The sequence below is a fragment of the Sarcophilus harrisii genome, chromosome 1 (assembly GCF_902635505.1).
Source record: "Sarcophilus harrisii chromosome 1, mSarHar1.11, whole genome shotgun sequence".
Lineage (NCBI taxonomy): Eukaryota > Metazoa > Chordata > Mammalia > Dasyuromorphia > Dasyuridae > Sarcophilus > Sarcophilus harrisii.
The window spans coordinates 690214052-690233936 of record NC_045426.1 but is presented as its reverse complement, the minus strand read 5'-3'; the positions used below and the strand labels follow the sequence as shown (position 1 = coordinate 690233936).

Sequence of the window (19885 nt, the reverse complement as noted above, 5' to 3'; positions counted from 1 at the left end):
CTTAGGAATTTCTTCCACAAATCTGCCTCTATTTCTCCCAGTGGATCATGGGATCAGAAAATGTAGAGTTGGATGAGCCTTATAACATCATCTAGTCATTTTTACTGACACAGAAAATGAAGCTCAGAATGGCTGAGTTGCTCAAGGTCACACAGCTAGCTAAGTGGCAGGATTGGGATTTTAAGCCCACCTTCTGACTTTTATGTGACCTTGTAGAACAATAAACCTAATCCTTCTGTCCACATCACAACCATTTGGCAAATGTTACAAAATTCATTTGCAGATGCTCATGCTCTTGAATCAGAGGCCCCCTCACTCAGATACCATTTACTCTTATTTTACTTCATCCATTCAGCTATAATTACTTCAGCATCCTATATGTATGGGGCATAATTCTAATAAGGCTTGGTCATCTGCTTTTCCAGCACACAGTATATTACATGCAGCAGTTTAGGAACAGGAATTTAGGGTTAGTGTACCAGAAAAGATCTCGTTGACAATCCTGAAAAATAATTAATTAATTAATTAAGAAGGAAAAAATTTGTTAGACACTGCTAAGTATTTTATAAGAATTGAATACTTTCCAAATATTAAGACTTTGTAAACTTTATAAAATATGACTTTACAATACAGTCAATCCTTAACATTCACTTTAACTTTTATAACTTCAAACGTACCTGTGATTTTCCTTAGTAATTTCATTTTCACTTTTGTGATGGTCACCAATGTTTGTGACTGTTCACAATAAAGGGGGGAAAATGAGAGGCATATGTGTAAGTTTCGCCTCTATTAGGTGTTTCAGTGGTCTTGTCCATCCTAGAATAAAGGGTTCCCATGCATCCATTGCTTATTTTAATTATTTGCTTTTAAAACAACCTTTGTGTTGCAATCTTACCCCCAAGAACATCGCAAGTCCTTTGGGCTCTAAAACCAAGTATATAAAGTCAGTGAAGTGATTTAGTGAGAAAATAAAAGTGCTAGATAAACTTCCTGCCAGAATGAATACAGCTGCTGTTGGCCACAAGTTTGGGGTTAACCAGTGGCCAATTTGTTATATCCTGAAAAAGAAGAAAAGTATTTATAGTGTGTAGATTTCATGTGTTATGAAAAGTGAATATTATCTGAAATCAATGGTAGGTTTTTTTTAAATTAAGTTGTTAGCACAAAAGGTCACAGAATACTGGAAAATACTAGTGAGAAAAATTGTTTTGAATGTTATGAATTTTATTTTGTGTGCTGCATTTTATGGGTTATTTCATGATTAGAAAATTTCAAATTATCAGAATTAATGTTCTGATATAAAAACTGTATGCAGAGTGAAGTTTTTTGTTATCATGAAAATCCATGCCCCTTTTTCCATTCATGTTTTTTACTTTTGCACCATTTTCTGGGAACATCATTTCGATGAAAGTTGAGGATTGACTGTACTATCTCATTTGAGATAACATAGAGGAAAGACAGAAAAATTATAAAAAGCTGACATGAAAACTCAAAAACAGCAGTCCAAGTGTGATGTGAAATGGGGCCATTTAGTGTAGGGGAAAATCACCCTACTCATTTCAGTGGATTCTAAAGAGTGTTCCTGTAGATAATAATGATTCTTAGTCCTATAGCATTAAAAAGTTTGTAAAAAAAATCATTCTCTCCATTACCCAGTGAGGTAACTATGATAAATATTATAATCCCCATTTTGCAGTTGAGGAAGGGAGCCCAGAAATGTTAAAAGCAGCATCCAGGATCATGTAATCTATAAACTACAGGGCTAATTCTTGACCTTGGGTGCCTTGACTCCAAGCCCAATGTTGTTTCCACTAGGCTACATTGGAGACATGTAAAAACCACATAGAGATAGAATAGAATAATGGGCAGAAATTGGTCTTGAGGTTAGAAAAGACATAGATTTAGGTCCTGCCTCTGAAACTCATTAACTGTGTGAGCATGGATTGTGCAAGCACTGGATGGTCACAATGATAACCTCAAGGCATCAGGGACAGATTAAATTATGTTCAATATTGTGGTATGAGAAGACAATATGAATTTTAAAATATGAATATTTTAACAATATTTAACAACAATATGAATATTTTAAATGGATTTTTATGAGAAGTGTTTCAATTTTTAAAAAGTTTTGTATTTTCAAGCATCTGGAAAACTCACTTATATGGAAATACCTACATCCCCAGCAGTGGAAAAATTACTATATTACTGTAGGACTAAATTTAGTCCATCTAAATGAAATATTCCCTCTCCCATCAATAAGCCTTTATAGCCTTTCCTGTGCCTGAAATGCACTCCCTCCTCTTCCCCACCTATTAAAATCCAGTTCATTGCAGGGTTCTCTTCATTACCTCTCCAAGTGTTAGTATGCCCTCTCTTCTCTCTCTCCTCCCTTTTCCCCTTTCCCTTCCCAGCTCTTCCCCACCCCCACCACATCATTCTTCTCCTCTTTCTCCTCTCTCCCTCCCTCCTCCCTCTCTCTTTATCCTTCTTTTCCTCCCTCCCATCCCCCCTGTCTTTGTGTCTCTCATCTCTCTGTGTGTCTCTCTGTCTGCCTCTTTCTATTTCTCTCTCTGTGTGTCTCTCTGCCTCTTTCTGTCTCTCTATTTCTCTCTGTTTGTCTGTCTCTGTCTCTAACTGACACTGTCTCTCTCCATCTCTATCTCTTTGTCTCTGTCTCTGGCTCTCTCTGCCTCTCTTTGTCTCTGTCTCTTTCTATGTCTCTGCCTCTGTTTTTGTCTCTCTCTGTCTGTCCCTCTCTCAGTTTCTGTCTCTGTTTTTCTTTGTCTCTGCCTCTGTCGCTCTGCCCATCTGTCTCTTTCTGTCTATTTTTTTCTCTGTCTCTCTTTGTGTCTCTGTCTTTCTATTTCCATCTCTCTTTTTGTGTGTGTGTGTGTCTCTGTCTATCTCTCTGTCTCTGTCTCCGTCTATCTCTGTCTTTGACTCTGTCTCTGTCTAGCTCCATGTCTCCATCTCTCTCTTTCTTTCTCTGTCTCTCTGCTCTCTCCTTCCCTCCCATCTTCTCTTTCCCTCTTATTATCTTGAATGTACTTAACTCTGCACATGTTGTATCTCCCAATATAATACAAGCTCCTTGAGATTGGGGACTATTTGACTTTTGTCTCTGACACTAGCGCAGCGCCTTGGACATCAACCCTTGCTTCCTGCATTGAAATTTCTCCTGGATGGTGAAGCAGGTTTCTAATGGACTGTCTCCTAGAAAAGGCTTGAAAGATCTGAAGCTGGTACCTCTTCCAAGCTACTCTTCTTGCATTGGGAGTGAAGTAGGGTCGAGGGTTCTCCCCAAACTCCAACACTCCAATGGAATGACACAAATAACAAACATAGGCTGGGATCAGGACTGCTTTGGGTCATCCTTAGTTTCAGCAGTCTTTCACAAACCTAAGCCAACCCCAGCCATTATCTTTAACCCCTTCTCTCACATCAATGCCTCTACCTCTTACAGACAAGAAGCAAGATGGCATAATGAATTTGGAATTAGAAGACTTAGGCTTAAATACCAATTCTGTCACTATCTTTGAATGATCTATTTAGAGAATCCATCACACCATGAATAAAATCTTAAATGTATAGACTACTTTAAATCAAAAAAATTGCACATGTATTAGAATAATAATTCACAGGCAACCTGTGTGGTGGATAAAAAAGGCATTGACCTGAATTGATAAAGACAGCCTTAGCAACCTTGGAGTTCTCCATACTAATGAAATGACAGGTCCGGTTTCTATTTTTAAAGTGTGCAAATTGATCTCATTTGGTCTTTCTTTTTTATAAAGAACTTTATCATTTTACTTGTTTTTACATGTATATTTTATTTTGGAGGTCATACTGAGTCACCAGAGATTGCTGTCCAGGGATCATTTGATCTTTCCAATAACACTGTGAAGTATATACTATTATTAGCTCTACTTTCCAGATAAAAGAGATTGAAACTCAGAGAATATAAAGGACTTGCTCAGATTTGCAAGGCTACAAAGCTTCAGAGGCAAGATTCAATCTCAGGTCCTCTTGATTCCAATTCCAGCATTCTTTCTAATCAATCAGTCACTAAACATGTATTAAATGCTTACTGTGTGCTAGATCTTACGCTAAGCACAGGAGTTAGAAATGAAAAATATAGAGATTCTCCTAGCCCTCGAGGAACTTACAATCTAATGAGGAATAAAACAAAAGGAAGCTAAAAAGTATGTCCAACTCAAGGGAGCCTGACTTAGTTGGAGAAGTAAGCTACACATGGAAGATGTAATTCATGGAATGATGGATGGATTCTCTAAATAGATCGTTCATAATTAGTGGCAGAACTGATATTTCAACCCAAATCTTCTGATGGGAAATATGGGTATATATATATATATATATATATATATATATATATATACCAAATATACATGCAAAGTAGGTACAAAGTATCCTTAGAGAGGAAGATCCCATCAACTTGACACCTCCTACAGAAGGTGGTATTTGAGCTGAATCCTGAAAGAAATGAAGAATCAATTCCCTTACTGCAGATAAGGATACTAGAACTTAGAGAAGTAAAACAGGAAACAAGTAAAGGAAACTGGGACCAAATCCTTTCATTTAACTCAAAGTTTAGTGCTTTTACCATAATACCACAAGGCCTGATACATATTCAATATGTAGTAAGCATCTATTATATGTGCTTACTACATATTGTATATAGTGGATGCTTAATATATGTGTGTATAAAATAGGTGCTTAATATATGTGTGCATACAATAAGCACTGGCATATAGTAGGTGCATAATATGTGTATATTGAATCCAACTTAATTTCCATCTTCATCATTTCTGAGTACGAGATCAGAGATTTGGAAGCAGGAAATAACCTCGGAAGATATCTAGTTCAATCCCCTCATTTTACAGCTGAAGAAACTGAGATATCCAAGTAAATAAACTGATGCTTTGTCTAATCAGAATTAATAACTATGGAGACTAGACATGTTTTCTACATTTGTAAAGGTGTATGTAAAGATGATTTCATTTTCCTAGTATCGGTCATTCAAACAGACCCTTCATCCACATCTGCCCTTTGCTTCAAAGTCATTTCCACTGGAAATCAAGATAACCTTTTGTGCTAGAATCGAAATTGTGTGCTCAGCGTACTACATTGTAAGGTGTATGCCCATCGTTCTGTTATTACCAAGAGAAATTATTCTACTTGGTATTTATTTTATCCAAGGCAGCTTTCCTGGTGTGAAGCTAAAGAAACCAAGGGATCAGAGACTTGCTGCCAATCATGGCCAAGTTAATATCAAGGACTAAATCTTAAGCCCACCTCCACATCCCACATCTGCCTCCTTCCCTGGATTTGCAAGAAGCTGCCAAATCTTTTGAAACTTTTCTAAATGCTTTGAGGCCCTGGAAACTTTTTCTATTATCTTTTTTCCTTCACAAGTGCTTATTTCCCGATCACTGTCTTCTCTCTGCAGTACCTCATCACACTGATCAAAAAAAAAAACAGGCAAAAGACAGTCAGAAAAAAGGTAAATGTCACAGAATACTTACTGCTCCTTTTCACTGTGGGAAAGCCAAGAAAAGAGAGAAAAGAACAAAAAACAAGAAATGACGTTAGAGAAAGAAATGAAACAGTAATATCTTCAAATAGTTATGCTGATTAATGACAGTAACCACAAAGTACAACTTGTAATGACCTATTTCCTTCTTATTGAATCAGAAACAAGACAATATTTATATAGGTATGTTAAGTCCAATGGTCTTATTGAAACTTTTCAGCCAGCTCATTCAAATAATGTGTCATTCTTGCCAAGTTCATCAATTTAGTTCAATAACTCATTTGAGCATTGACCAGTTGACTGGTAGTTTTAGTAAAATATAGAAATAATCTAATTCTGCTTGGTCCCCGATTCATTTACTCCATACTCTAAAGATAGAGGGTAGCTATCCCATAAGATGAAAAAATTATTTGACTAGGAATGAGATCTCATTAGTTCTTTTATTCTCTAGTGCTATGTCCACGAGCAAGTTCTTTACTTGCTCTGATTCTCATTTTCCAATCTATGGTAGAGTGAAATACATAATGTCTAAGATAATCTTCTAGCTCTGATACTCTGTGATTTTATAATTTGGGGACAGAAATAGACTTCCTAGAAATGAACCACATTCTTGTTACAACAGGGAGCAACAAAGTTTTGGGTGTGATTTTTTGGTGTACAGTAATGGACCAGATGATTGTCTTATAGCTAAGAGTAAAGTCCCTTTGTTTCCAGAACCAGCATAACCTGGATATGCCATTTTATTTGCATTATGTCTTCCCTCTTTTGGATAAGGGTTAGCTGCATGAAGAAAAACTAACTTTAAGGAATAAAGGGTTAAGAGTCAATCAATCAACAAGAAATAATTAAGAGCTTATTATTTGCAAAAAGTGTGTATTATGTGTGCTAAATATCAGGGATATAAAGAAAGGCAATCCCTAGTCTCTGACCTCAAAAGGATTATACTCTAATGGAAGAGAAAACGTAGACATGATTGTTCTTGCAAACTATATACACTGCAAATCGAATGTAATCTCAGAGGAAAGGTACTAATGGTAGTAAAAGTGAAAAAAGGCTTGTGAAAAAGTAAGATTGAAATTGAGTTTTGAATAAATCTAGGGAAATATAGACAGAATTGAAAAAAGGATATTTTACCATGCCCTAGACCACTTCTAAAGCATTATGTTCATTTGAGTGGGGGGCTTTGGAAAAGATCACAGGATCATTTATTCAGAGCTATAGGAGACTTTGGACAGTACCAAATATAACACCTCTATTTTACAAAAGAAGAAACAAAGTCAGAGGAGACAAATGATTTGTCCAAGGTAATGTAGGGAATAAAAATCAGTAATGAGATTTAAATACAGATCCACTGATACCAAATCTGTATCTCTAACCACTGTATCACACTTGTCAACACTGATAAACCAATAATCAGCAAAAACAGGATCCAGCATTCATATAGCACCTGCTATGTGCCAGGCATCAAGTTAAATGCTTTACAAATGTTATTTTACTTGATCCTCATAAAACCCCTAGATGATGCATACTATTGTTTTCCCCATTTTACAGCAAAGGAAACTGAGGCAAAGAACAGTTGAATTGCCCAGGGTCACACATCTAATAAGCTTCTGAAACCAGATTTGAACTCAACGCTCTATCTACTGTACCACCTAGCTGGAGAGTACCCAAAGGAATACAACCAACAACTTGGTCAAGGAAGTTAAGAATGAGCCACATGTAGAAATATTTAGCTTGGAGAGGATTGAGGGGAGAAGGAATACAAGAGTAGTCTTCAAATTGAAGGCTTGTCTTGTGGAAAAGGAAATAGGCTTCTTCCATTTGGTTCCACCGAGCAAGACCAGAAACAACATACAGTAAATATCAAAGAAGCAAATCTAGGCTTTCAGTCCATTGCGAATGAAAATGAGTCATGAATGGGAAGGACTATTAGGAATGGTTTTCCACTGGAGGTCTTTGAACAAAGGCTGAAGGATCCCTTATTGGGGGTGTTGTCATGGCAAATCTTGTATAGGAATGGGTCGAATTAGACGATGTCTGAGGGAACTTCCAATGCTATGATTCTGGGATTTTACATGCCCTTAGCCATCAGTTTCAGGAATGATCAGGAGGTCAAAGTGCTGGATCAAAAGCAGCAGAGAAATGAAGACACTTGGTAATTGCATAAGTTGCAAGTCTGTTCAGCTGAATGTTAATTAAATCTGGGTTTCTCAATTCACTTGAAAAAGACATTAGAAATGTCTGCATTATCCATTTCTACTGCACCAACTCTGGCGTCATGCAGGATAGCTATTATTTAGCCATTAACATCTATTGAAAAATAATTTTAATATCTGATGAAAAAGCAATGGCAATCAAGAGTGACTGGAGAAATTTAGAATGTCAAGATGTTCAGTAGGCTCTCAGGAACATATTCAGGAACTTAGTCATGGACTGTTTGAATAATCTCAATATAAATGGAAAGCAATTGTTGGGTTTCATACTGGCTAAACACAATCCTGAAGTATGGGATTTTAATTGTCTGGCATTTATTAAAGTAAATCCAACTTTAATCCCCTTTGCCCTTTGAACAATTGGTCATTTAATAGACTCATTTTTCAGTTGGTAAGATATTATCTTAACATTATATTGAACCCCATTGCAGCCTCCAGGAACCCACTTTGCTTTTAGAGAGAAGCTTACTTTTATTTTTATTTAATTTGTTTTTGTTTTTTTTTTTTTGCTAAGGCAATTGGGGTTAAATGACTTGCCCAGGGTTACACAGCTAGGAAGTATTAAGTGTCTCTGACTAGATTTGAACTCAGATCCTCTTGACTTCAGGGCTGGTACTCTAACCAGTGCACCACCTAGCAGCCCCAGGAAGAAAGTCTTTTTTAACAAGACCATTAGGTCAAAATAGAAAGGCAGAATCATACTGGATTCATACTCTAACTCCAATACTTATTAGCTGTGTGATTGGAGACATGTCACTCAATCTCTCTGTGTTCCTTCATCTGAAAAATGAGCATATTAGCCTCTACCTTCCAGGTTACTGTACGGCTCAAATGAGATATTTGTAAAGTACTTTGCAAGCCCTAAAGTACCACAGAAATGTCAGATATCATTATTGTTGTTGTTTTCATTATTATTATTATTTTACTTTCATATTTCTTGATGCAATTCATATAGAAACACACCCAGAAAAAATTGCTACCCTGCTATCATCCTTTAATTTACTGTTATGCAGAGTACTACAGAGAGATGTCCTTCTGGTTGCTTCATTTTTGTGCTATGTGACATAGATTATAGCGTGCCAGAGATCTAATACTCTATTCACTTGAATGTGTGTTTCATTCTTCATTTTCTAAACCATTTACTTTTGAGATGATGTTCTTTTCCATGGCAATTTATTACTCATAATTTGATGTGGTACCACAAGATCATAATTTTGGTTTCCAGTTTTCTTCTCTCTCCAAACTGGATTTTTAAAAGATATATATAATATGTATGTGTGAATATAATTCTATATGTATACAGCCTATATGTATATGTACATAAATATTTTAATAATAAATTTGGTACATCAACAAGCAAAGTGATTATTGAGGAAGGATCCTCTCTTCCTCATCACTACAATCAGATCTTCTCTCAGATTCTAAAGGAAGAAACTCATGATCCTAAAGCCAAGAGTCTTGGGAATAGCAATGCATCTAGCCCAGTGCTCTCAGTTATCACCCTGGAAAGCACCTCCTATGGAGATGCAGCCTTGATACTGCTCCCATAGTTGCATTGGCCACAGCCATTAGAGATCCAGAAAAAAAGTTTTTGTCACCAAAGTCCTTGATCTTGGTAAATGGATCTTGTCAGAAGCTGATAGGATTTTATCAGTGGAAATGACATTAAAGAAGAGCTTTGTCCCTGCATCCTAAGGACCAAGGGATTTTTCCATCTGATTTGTAGCTAAAACCTGCCATATGTGTCGTCTCTCTAATTATATTGCGAGCTCCCTGAAAACAAGGGCTATCTGACTTTTCTATTTGAATCTTCAATGCTTTGCCATTAGTAAGCACTGAATAAATGCTTTATTCATATATTCATTTCATTCAAAGTGTTGGGAGGTTAGATTGTCTTTTGTAGGATCACTGAAAGCATTTTGGGGACTGCTTCAGTAGCAGAAGATGCTAGGGATGACATATACCTCATCCTGTTTCGATGTGACTTTGATTTATTATTACTGTTGTTATTATCTCAACCTCATCTATTTTCAATTGGGCTCAGATATAAATGATCCTGGGACAAGCTTCTATCCTGTTATCATTCTTTTATATTGAATACTCTACGGACTTTTGCAAAGGCAGAAAAAATAACTGCTTTCTGTAACTGAATGAAAGTGTTAGATTGTTATACTCATCTTCTGCAGACTTACTGAAAACCTCCTTAGGAAAACTCCAACAGCAAAAAAACCAAGAGGAAAGACATGTACTTCATCTTAATCAGACTTCCAGTTTCCTAGGGTTCTATATTTTGAGATACTTTCTTTCTATGTTGCCTGGAGATTATGATTATTTGGTATGTTGGATAACAGATTGATAGATATTGAGGCTCTTGACCTAGTACAGTTCATCTCTTTAATTCTCAAACATATTTTGAAGGTATTAATTGCAGAATATGGATTTCTCATCTGTTTGGTTTATGAAAGAAAGTTATTAAACTTCTGGTGTATGATCCTAGCCACCAGAGTATATCTTGCTAGACATTTGGTATCCAGTAGTCACATAATATCATTTCTATTGTTTTCCTGCATAATATGGAATGATCAATAAATCTAGGTATCTATCTGTAATTTCTGGTGGCAACAATTTCATCCTAATTTGGCTTCCATTTCTTTTTTTTTCCTTTGCTGAGTCATTTGGGGTCAAGTGACTTTCCCAAGGTCACACAACTGGGAAGTGTTCAGTGTCTGAGACCACATTTGAACTCAGGTCCTCCTGACTTCAGGGCTAGTGCGCTATCCACTTTGATAGGCAGCCACCTAGTTGCTCTAATCCTTCCGTTTCTATAAATAAACATGCTTGATTGGGCCATTTGTTTGATTTTTTTATCAAAATATTATTGGTTGAGTTCATGGGAATGTCACCCTTGCAGAGCCTTTTGACTATACTCTTGGATCGTAGCTACTTCATGTGATTATCATTATTGTTGTTGTTAATCATCATCATCATCATCATCTGCTAGTTTAACCTTTTTTCATTTCATGAGGGAATTAACTGAAGTCCTGAATGAGAGAATGACTTGCCTGACTTAATCAGCTAACAAATTTCAATGTCAGGACTAGCACAAAATCTCAGGGTTGAAAGAAACTTCAAAGGTCCTCTAGTCCAACTCTTATCTGAAATTTATTTCTCTATAGAATTTTCAACAAGACCGCTAGGGAGAAGGAATCTAACACCTGCCAAGGCAGCCATTTCACTCCGGATAACTCATTGTTAGGAAGCTTTTCATGCATCAAGCCTAAATTTGTTTCTCTTCAACTTCTACCCATTATTCTCAGTTCTGCTCTCTAGGGCTGAATGCAACAAATTTCATTCTTCTTCCATGTATTAGCCCTCCAAATACTTGCAGATCGTTATCAAGTACCCTTGCCACCATTCCAACCTTCTCTTCTCCAAGCTAAACATTCCCAGAATCCTGATACAATATAATTTTGAGATCTGTCGGGCAGCTAGGAAGTACAGTGGATAGAAAGCTGGATCAGGAGTCATAAAGATGAGTGAAATCTGGCTTTAGACACTTACTACAGTTGTATGACCCTGGACAAGTGACTTAATACAACAGTATTATTATTAAGTATTATTTAACTAAGTTTCTTCATCTGTAGAATGAGCTGGAGAAGGAAATGTCAAACCACTTCAGTATCCTCACCAAGAAAACCCCAAAAGGAATCATGAAGAGCAGGACATGATTGAAATACTGAACCGAGATCCTTCACTATCTTCATTGCCCACTCCTAGACCCTAGGGAAACCCTCCAGTTTAATAAGTAACTTAGCAAGACTGGAAGCCAAGTATTCAGACTCTCAGTGCAGTAGTTTTTTTTTCTCCTACTGGTCTCTCTTTTTACTAAAATTCCAAGATTAAAATTTAGGACCCTGATAATGAACTGAAATACATTTTAAAGCCATACAATTAGTGTGGAATTAGGATTCACTTATCACTGCAAAAAGTCTCCCTACTTTGAAGAGTCTTGCTCTGGAGAAGATAATCTTTATTTCTTTTTTTACATCTATGCCCCCTCCCCAAACCAGAACCAAGAATACACAGCAGCTTACCTTGTGCGGAGGGCCATGGATCTATCATTGGGGCACATCCAGCGATCAGAACTGTTGCTAAGTACTGTGTCTGTCATAGCCAGATGCTAGGACTTCCTGAAAGAAATCACATGAGAAAAATAAGTAATCACTCATGAAATTATTCATTCACTCATTCATTCCTTTCTTTTTATTCATTCACTCACTCATTTACTCAGCAAGTATTTACTAGACACGTATGGATTTTTGCTTATACAAAGAAGTAGAATTCAATTCAACAAACATTAATTAAACACCAAACACGTATATGGCAGAGATCAAATCAGTCAACACTTAAATTAATTCAGATTATTCTTGAGAAAGGCAAATATTGAGCATAGAAGCTTAAATACTTTGGCCACATATGAGAAAACAGGACTCATTGGAAAAAGATGCTGGTGTTAGGAAAGATTGAAGGCAAAAAGGAAAAGAGGATGAAATGGATAGAGAGAATCATGGAAACAACTAACATGAATTTAGATTTGGGGAGATGATGGAAGATAGAAGAGCCTGCTATGACCCATGAGTTTACAATCAGATACGACTGAAGAGCAACAGCAACAACAATGTGCAAGGAACTAGGTTAGACACTGGAAATACAAGTATAAAAAAGTAAGCCTGCCCTTCCCTCAAGGAGTTTAAATTCTGTTAAGGAAATAAGGCACTAATAGTGCCCTTTTGGGGCTTTCAGAATAATGAGGAGATAAAATAATTACTCTGGTAAGGATATGTAAAATGATGACAACACTTGGTTTAGTGGATAGAGCTAACCCTAACTGTCCCAGTAGGACCTGGATTCAAGTCTGACCTTTATCATCTACTGGCATAATGAACCTGGCTCACTTGATTTTCTTAGTACTCAAGGCAGCTTTCTAAGATTATAACTTTTGGAATAGCTGGAGATCTGCATTGGTTGAAAAAGTGTTCTATTTGGAGTTCAAAAAAATGACAAAAAAAAAAAGCTAATTGCCAGAGTGTGCTTGGGCTTTAAGGGGAGGAAAGATTCCCTTCAGGAGATGGAAGATCACAGGAAGTTTCTTGGAGGAAGCTGAGCCTTGAAGGACATGTAAAAATTCAACAAGTGGAAATGAGGAGCGGGGATAATAATAGGGGATAAGGAGGGCATTCCATATTGGCAGGGTAGTGTAAGAAAAGTTTTGGAGGAAAGGAAGGACAAGATGTGCTTGGGAAAAGTAAGTAGCCCACAGTTTGCCTTAGTTACAAGGTCTATGTGGGGGCCAATATAAAACTCTGAGCTTTCTTACAGGTATCCTCAAACTTTTTAAATAGGGGGCCAGTTCACTGTCCCTCAGAATGTTGGAGGGCCAGACTATAGTAAAAACAAAAAACTTTGTTTTGTGGGCCTTTAAATAAAGAAACTTCATAGCCCTGGGTGAGGGGGATAAATGTCCTCAGCTGCCGCATCTGGCCCGTGAGCCGTAGTTTGAGGACCCTGAGAGGGAGGGAAGCAATCTAAGAAATGCTTTAGGAAGATGGATCCAGCTGCATATGATTGATAGCAAATTAGAAGAGTTCCTTTTACAGTGATTAAAATCTGGTGAAATGAATCACAGCATCTCATTTTCTCTGGAGATAAAAGAAAAAGTAAGATTCCTCCTGGCCCCTGGTGTCTCCTCCCATCTCTGGAGAAGCTGAGAGCTGAGGGACCCTGCAATGGGTCAAGATCAGGTTGCCAAGATTGTTTTCTGACCCGAGCCTCTATATAGGAATGCCTTGCTTCCAGTTTGCAGTAGAAATCAAGCACCTCTGCCAGAGCTCAGGAAAGGCTCCCAGAGGCCCCATTTCCAAACAAAACCCTGCTCAACTAGGAAAACATCCCAGCATCTCTCCTGCATGCAAGACTCCATTCTAATCTCCTCTGAATGGATAGTGCATATGTTAGGCTTTGGGTACCACAGGCCCTAAAGAAAATAGCTACATTTGTCTCTGGAGACTCTCCAAGGCCCTCACATGGTTGGCCCTGTGTTCAGTCCATGTTACTCCTATGCCCTGTTACCTTTAGGATAAAATACCAGATCCTTTAGTGATAAAGATACAGATGTTCATTTCAACATCTGGAAAATGCTAGAGGCAATCTGCATTATTTTTATAATTGTGGAAATCTTTCCAAATTAGGTAGCTTGTCCATAAGCAAATGTGAGCAGTTGGGCTGAGCATTAAGAAAAAACTCCTGAGCTCTCAGTATTGTTCTGTTTAGGTAAAGTATTCAGATCTGCAACCCAGATCCAATTCTGCTTTTAACAAGCTCTGTAAGCTTGGGTCATTTGTTCATCCTATCTATACTTTGGTTTTTCCATCTCTCAAAAAGGATAAACACTTCCTAGATGTATGATCTTCAGCCAGTTACTTAACATTGGTCTGCTTCAGTTTCCTCATCTGTAAAATGGGGATAATACTATCACTTACCTCCCAGGATTATTTTGAAAATAAAATGATTCAATACTTGTAAAAGAATTTTGCAAACCTAAAAGCATTAATGCTAGCTAATGCAATTAAAACAAATAGTACCTGCTCAGCATACCTAACATGACCCATTGAGATACCCATATTGATGTTCTTTCTGTTCATATGGCCACCGCTTTAATTCAGATCTTTATCACTTCTCACCTGGATTACTGCAATAATTTCTAAATTGGACTCCAGCTTTCTAAATTCTCTCTTCACTAATTGATTTACACAGGTCTAATCATGTTACTCCTCTGCTCAAGAATTCTTAATGGCTACCTTTTGCCTCTGGGATAAAATACAGACTCTTCATTGTTATGCCACAGTTCTCTTTAACTGTTCTGACTCGGTTTCCCTGCACTAGTTTCCCTTGTCTCAGTAAATCCCTTTAGTTGTAACCCCCCTTCTGGTCCATTAAGATTGGGAACCATTTGCCCTAAGTTTATAAATTGTTAGCACACAGGATAAACAAGAGAGTGGAACTCCTGACTCTTTCCTGTTCTCAAGAACTTACAATATCCCTCCAAAAATAGTCCAGGATACCTCACTGACATCTTTATCTCTGTGTATTCAGACATCCTGTCCCTGGGTTTTTAGGATTTATGGCCTCCCCTATCCTGACAGAAATTTTTCGCCCTTTCCATTTTCTTTGTTTCTAAAAGGTATTTAAGAAGTTGGGTTTCTCCTATTCATTGCTGGAGGCTGTATGCTAGATGCAGCATGTTAGATTCTTTGAGATGACAGTCTCCTCCAGCCCTGGGACCAACATGGATTCCTTGGTCCCAATATATCTTTATCTCTGTCTGACTGGATAATTTGAGATGAGAGTCCTGTCCAGTCAATTATACTCTCCAATTAATAAAATATTGAAAACTCTCTAATCTTTCTCCTGCCTCAGTTTCTCTGGCATTACATCATCTTGCCATTCAAAGGCTTACAATGTCTGACTTTCCAGATTTATTTTGTGTTATTTCCCTTTGTACGCTCAACATTCCAACCCAATTGGCTTACTTTCAATTTCCTAAACTCAGCATTCCATCTCCTGCGCACATCTTTGCCTGGGTTATCTACTCTACCTGAAACTCTCTCCCCCCTAATCTCAGAGTCTTCAAATCCTTCTTTTCCTTTAAGATTCTATTCAGGTGCCCCCTCCTACAAAGAACTTCTCATTTGTCAGTCTATTCTCCTTCTGCAAATTATGCCTCATTTTCTTATCTTTTGATATGTGTAATGCCCCAGCAGAATGTAATTTACTTGAGAGCAGGGAATGGTTCTTTTTTTTAATTATTTTCTGTATCCAGTCCCATTTCCTAGCACAGAGACTTGAATATAATAGATGTTTAATAAGTGCTTGTTGAGCTAAATTAAATTGGGCTGTTGTGCTTGGAGTCAGAAAGTTTCAGTCCTGGCTGCACCACTTACTAATTGTGGAGCCTTGAGCAAACCTTTCCAAGACTCAATTTTCTCATCTGTAAAAGAAATGGAGGGGGTTGGACTGATTTTTTAAAAAGGAAGAATTTGCAGTCCGTTCTGTTATGTTACATGTTTCACAAATGCAAATTTGCTCCAAAATGACTGGTATATTGGGGAATACTTTGAGCATGAGTCAAGTTTTAAGTTTGCATCTGCAAAATTTCTTTCATGAGAAACAGTGAGAATGGAGAAAATAGCATCATTTCACACAACTCCCAGGCTGCCTCTACAAATGCCTATTTCTACAAGCAAACTTCAGGTCTTAGTCAAAGAAAGAGAAGTGAATAGGTATTATGTCTTCTGGTGCAATAGGAGCTGGAAAAGGAGAAAGGCCCATTCATGCTGCCCTTTCCTTCTGATGTTGACTTTTTTCAAGACTCGGAGATTCAGCTGGTTTTGACCCTGGTCCAAACTGCCATGCAATATATGGCACAGAATAGCACACAAGAAATATTAGATGAGCAAATCTAGAGACGTCTTTATCCACAAAATTCAAATGGACTGTTGTGCCTGACCTGTGGGAGAACCTTCTGAGCTTGCACTGGACTAAGCAGTCACAATCAAGCACACTGTATCTTGACCCTAAGATCATGGCATCATTAGTCTTCCCTAAGTACCAAGGACAGCAGCAGTTCAAGGCCTCCAATGTGACCACCTTTGTTGCAATATTTTTGGGTTTTTAATTTTTTGTTTTTTTATTTTAAAAATCTTATTTATTTACTTAATATTTCCCCATTTATATTTAAAACAGTTTTCATACATTTTTTAAATTTTTGAGTTCCAGATTCTCTCCCTAATTCCTGCCCCTAAATCCACTAAGAAACCACATATAAAATTACGCAAAATATTTCCATAAAAGTCACATCATGTAAAAAAACATAGATCTCCTACCCTAATAGAAAAACCTCCAGAAAAATAGAGGACAGGGAGAGAGAGGGAGAGAGGGAGAGGGAGAGAGAGAGAGAGAGAGAATGAACAATTCAGTCTGTATTCAGACACATTGAGTTTCTTCTCTGGGTATGGATAGGATTTTACATCATAAGTCCTTCAGCATAGTCGTGGATCACTGTACTGCTGAGAAGAGCAAAGTCATTTACAGCTGGTCATCCCGAACATTCCTATTATTTTGTAGACAGTACATTTCATTTTGTTTGAGTTCACGGAAGACTTTCCAGGGTTTTTTCCCAAGAGCATCCTGCTCATCATTTCCCTATTAATGGATTTAAAAAAACTATTTAACATGTATAAAACTGTTACATTTCTATTAGGTCATCTTTTTTTAATGTGTCACTGGTGGAGTTTTTGGGTATCATGCCCCTAACTCCATTTTTCCCATAGACTTTGTGGCTGTTATTGCTTGATTTTGTATGGTGTGCCACTTTGTTAAGAATCAGTATGTCTGTTGGAGGGGATGCGGGAAAACTGGGACATTGATGCATTGTTGGTGGAGTTGTGAACGAATCCAACCATTTTGGAGAGTAGTTTGGAACTATGCTCAAAAAGTTATCAAACTGTGCATACCCTTTGATCCAGCAGTGTTACTACTGGGATTATATCCCAAAGAGATTATAAAGAAGGGAAAGGGACCTGTATGTGCACGAATGTTTGTGGCAGCCCTTTTTGTAGTGGCTAGAAACTGGAAACTGAATGGATGTCCATCAGTTGGAGAATGGCTGAATAAATTGTGGTATATGAAAATTATGGAATATTACTGTTCTGTAAGAAATGACCAACAGGATGATTTCAGAAAGGCCTGGAGAGACTTACACGAACTGATGCTGAGTGAAATGAGCAGGACCAGGAGATCATTATATACTTCAACAACAATACTATATGATGACCAGTTCTGATGGATCAGGCCATCCTCAGCAACGAGATCAACCAAATCATTTCTAATGGAGCAGTAATGAACTGAGCTAGCTATGCCCAGAAAAATAACTTTGGGAGATGACTAAAAACCATTACATTAAATTCCCAGTCCCTATATTTATGCACACGTGCATTTTTGATTTCCTTCACAAGCTAATTGTACAATAATTCAGAGTCTGATTCTTTTTGTACAGCAAAATAATGTTTTGGTCATACTTATTGTGTATCTAAGTTATATTTTAATATATTTAACATCTACTGGTCATCCTGCCATCTAGGGAGGGGTGGGGGTAAGAGGTGAAAAATTGGAACAAGAGGTTTGGCAATTGTTAATGCTGTAAAGTTACCCATGTATATATCCTGTAAATAAAAGGCTATTAAATTTAAAAAAATTAAAAAAATTAAAAAAAAAAGAATCAGTATGTCAAGTGCAGTGGAACTACATGTCTAGGTCAATACACTTGACTTGATTCCTCAAAAAACTCTTGTAAGTGTCCACAAGGCAATAGCTGGCAAACATGTGGAAGGGAAGAAATAATTGTTAAAAGCTAATATGGGGGCAGCCAGGTGGCACAATGTACCAACCTTGGAGTCTGGAAGACATGAATTCAAATCCAGCTTCAGACACTTAGTAGTTGTTTGATCCTGGACAAGTCACTTAACTCTGATTTCCTCCTCTCCCCACCAAAAAACCCAGTATAGCTTCAAGCTGGTCTAAGCTTATTTTCTTTTCTGATATATAAATTAGTAGGTAAGGAGAATGTTGTACATATAATTTGCTTAGATTTTTTCTAGCAAAACTCCTTTATAAAATCATATTATCTTTATGGAGAATGTTGAGGAGTATGGATTAGACAATGATATAATTAAATGGGTTCATAACTGCTCGATAGTTGAATTCAATGAGTAGCAGCTGATGGTTCTATGTCAACATGGCAAGAGGAAGCATCAGGGGAATGCCTTCAGCTGTTAAACATTTTGCAGACCTGGGCTCAAGCTCTGCTTCCATTCTATACTGGCTGGATGGACTGGCTCAGCCACAAAACCCACCAGGGCCTTAGGCCAAACTTCTTAAACTATGGGTCAGGACCACATATGGATTGCATAACTGAATTGAGAGTCATGAAATTATGATTTAATATCAGTAAAGATTTGATTTGTATGCCTGTTTTTTATACCTATACACCAAGACTCAAGTAAAAATTTCAGAGGTGAAAAGGAGTCAGAAGTGGAAAAAATTTAAGAAGCTCTGCTCTAGGTAATTCTCTAAATTGTCAGTCTACAGGAGTAGGGGAAGTTATTCCCTGCACCATAGATCCAATCAAACCAAACTAAGCTAACCCTCCCCCCCAAAAAAAATGACTTGGATAAAGGCTTAAACTAGGAGCTTAAAGACATAGGCATAGATAAGTGACTTGACCAAGGAATAAAGATTTATAAAGCACCTACTATGTGTCAGAGACTATGGGAAGCACTTTACAAAAATTATCTCATTTGATCCTCCATCATCCCTGGGAGGTAAATGCTATTATCTCCATTTTATAATTGATAAAACTGAAGCAAACAGGATCAAGTTACTTGCCCGGGGTCACATAGCTAATAAGTATCTAAGCACAGATTTTAACTCCAGTCTTCCTGACTCCAGACCCAGCCCTCTATCCACTGCCCAACCCAGCTGCTCTGACAGGTCGAGTCCTGAGTTGAATCCAAGAATGAATGAATGAATGAGCATTTATTAAGTACCCTCTATGGAACAAGTACTATGTTAACCACTGGGAATATAAAGCCAAAATTGTCTAGCCTCTGCCCATAAGGAGATTGCATATTACACTAGTAATCTATTTTTAAAAGTTGGGAAATGAGGCAAGGAGTAGATTGTATGATCTCAAAGGCCACTTCCAGCTCTAATTCTATGATTTCACCAGAGCTAACTTTGGTCTTTTGGCCCTTTCTCAAATGACCATATCCACACTCATTTGCATTTCTCCTTAACTCCTAACCTCTGAGTCCATGGAATGATCATTGTTTCCACTGGAAAAACCCTAACTAAAGCCCATTTACTTTCCTCAGGAGTGGCAGGCATTTAAATCTTATTCACTGAGGTTGTTCTGCTGAAGGTTTTGTATTGCACTTAAGGAAACAGCAGGGCTGCAAGAAGAAAGACACTGTACTCTGTAGGAAGCTTAGAAGCCATAACTGAA

General features: G+C 37.5%; 1 protein-coding gene across 8 annotated transcripts in view; it reads right to left on the bottom strand.

Moving 5' to 3' along the window:
* The window catches only part of RPH3A (rabphilin 3A), a 354517-nt gene that overhangs the window by 120488 nt on the left and 214144 nt on the right, over positions 1 to 19885 (bottom strand). For 7 of the 8 annotated variants that reach the window (XM_031948624.1, XM_031948625.1, XM_031948622.1 and 4 more), the window contains exons 2-3: positions 11859 to 11954; positions 5544 to 5555 (exon numbers count right to left, since the gene is read on the bottom strand). In XM_031948624.1, the coding sequence (XP_031804484.1) occupies positions 5544 to 5555; positions 11859 to 11935 (89 nt within the window). In that variant the 5' untranslated portion in view covers positions 11936 to 11954. The remainder of the gene's footprint in view (positions 1 to 5543; positions 5556 to 11858; positions 11955 to 19885) is intronic. The other variant, XM_031948626.1, reaches the window with a different exon arrangement.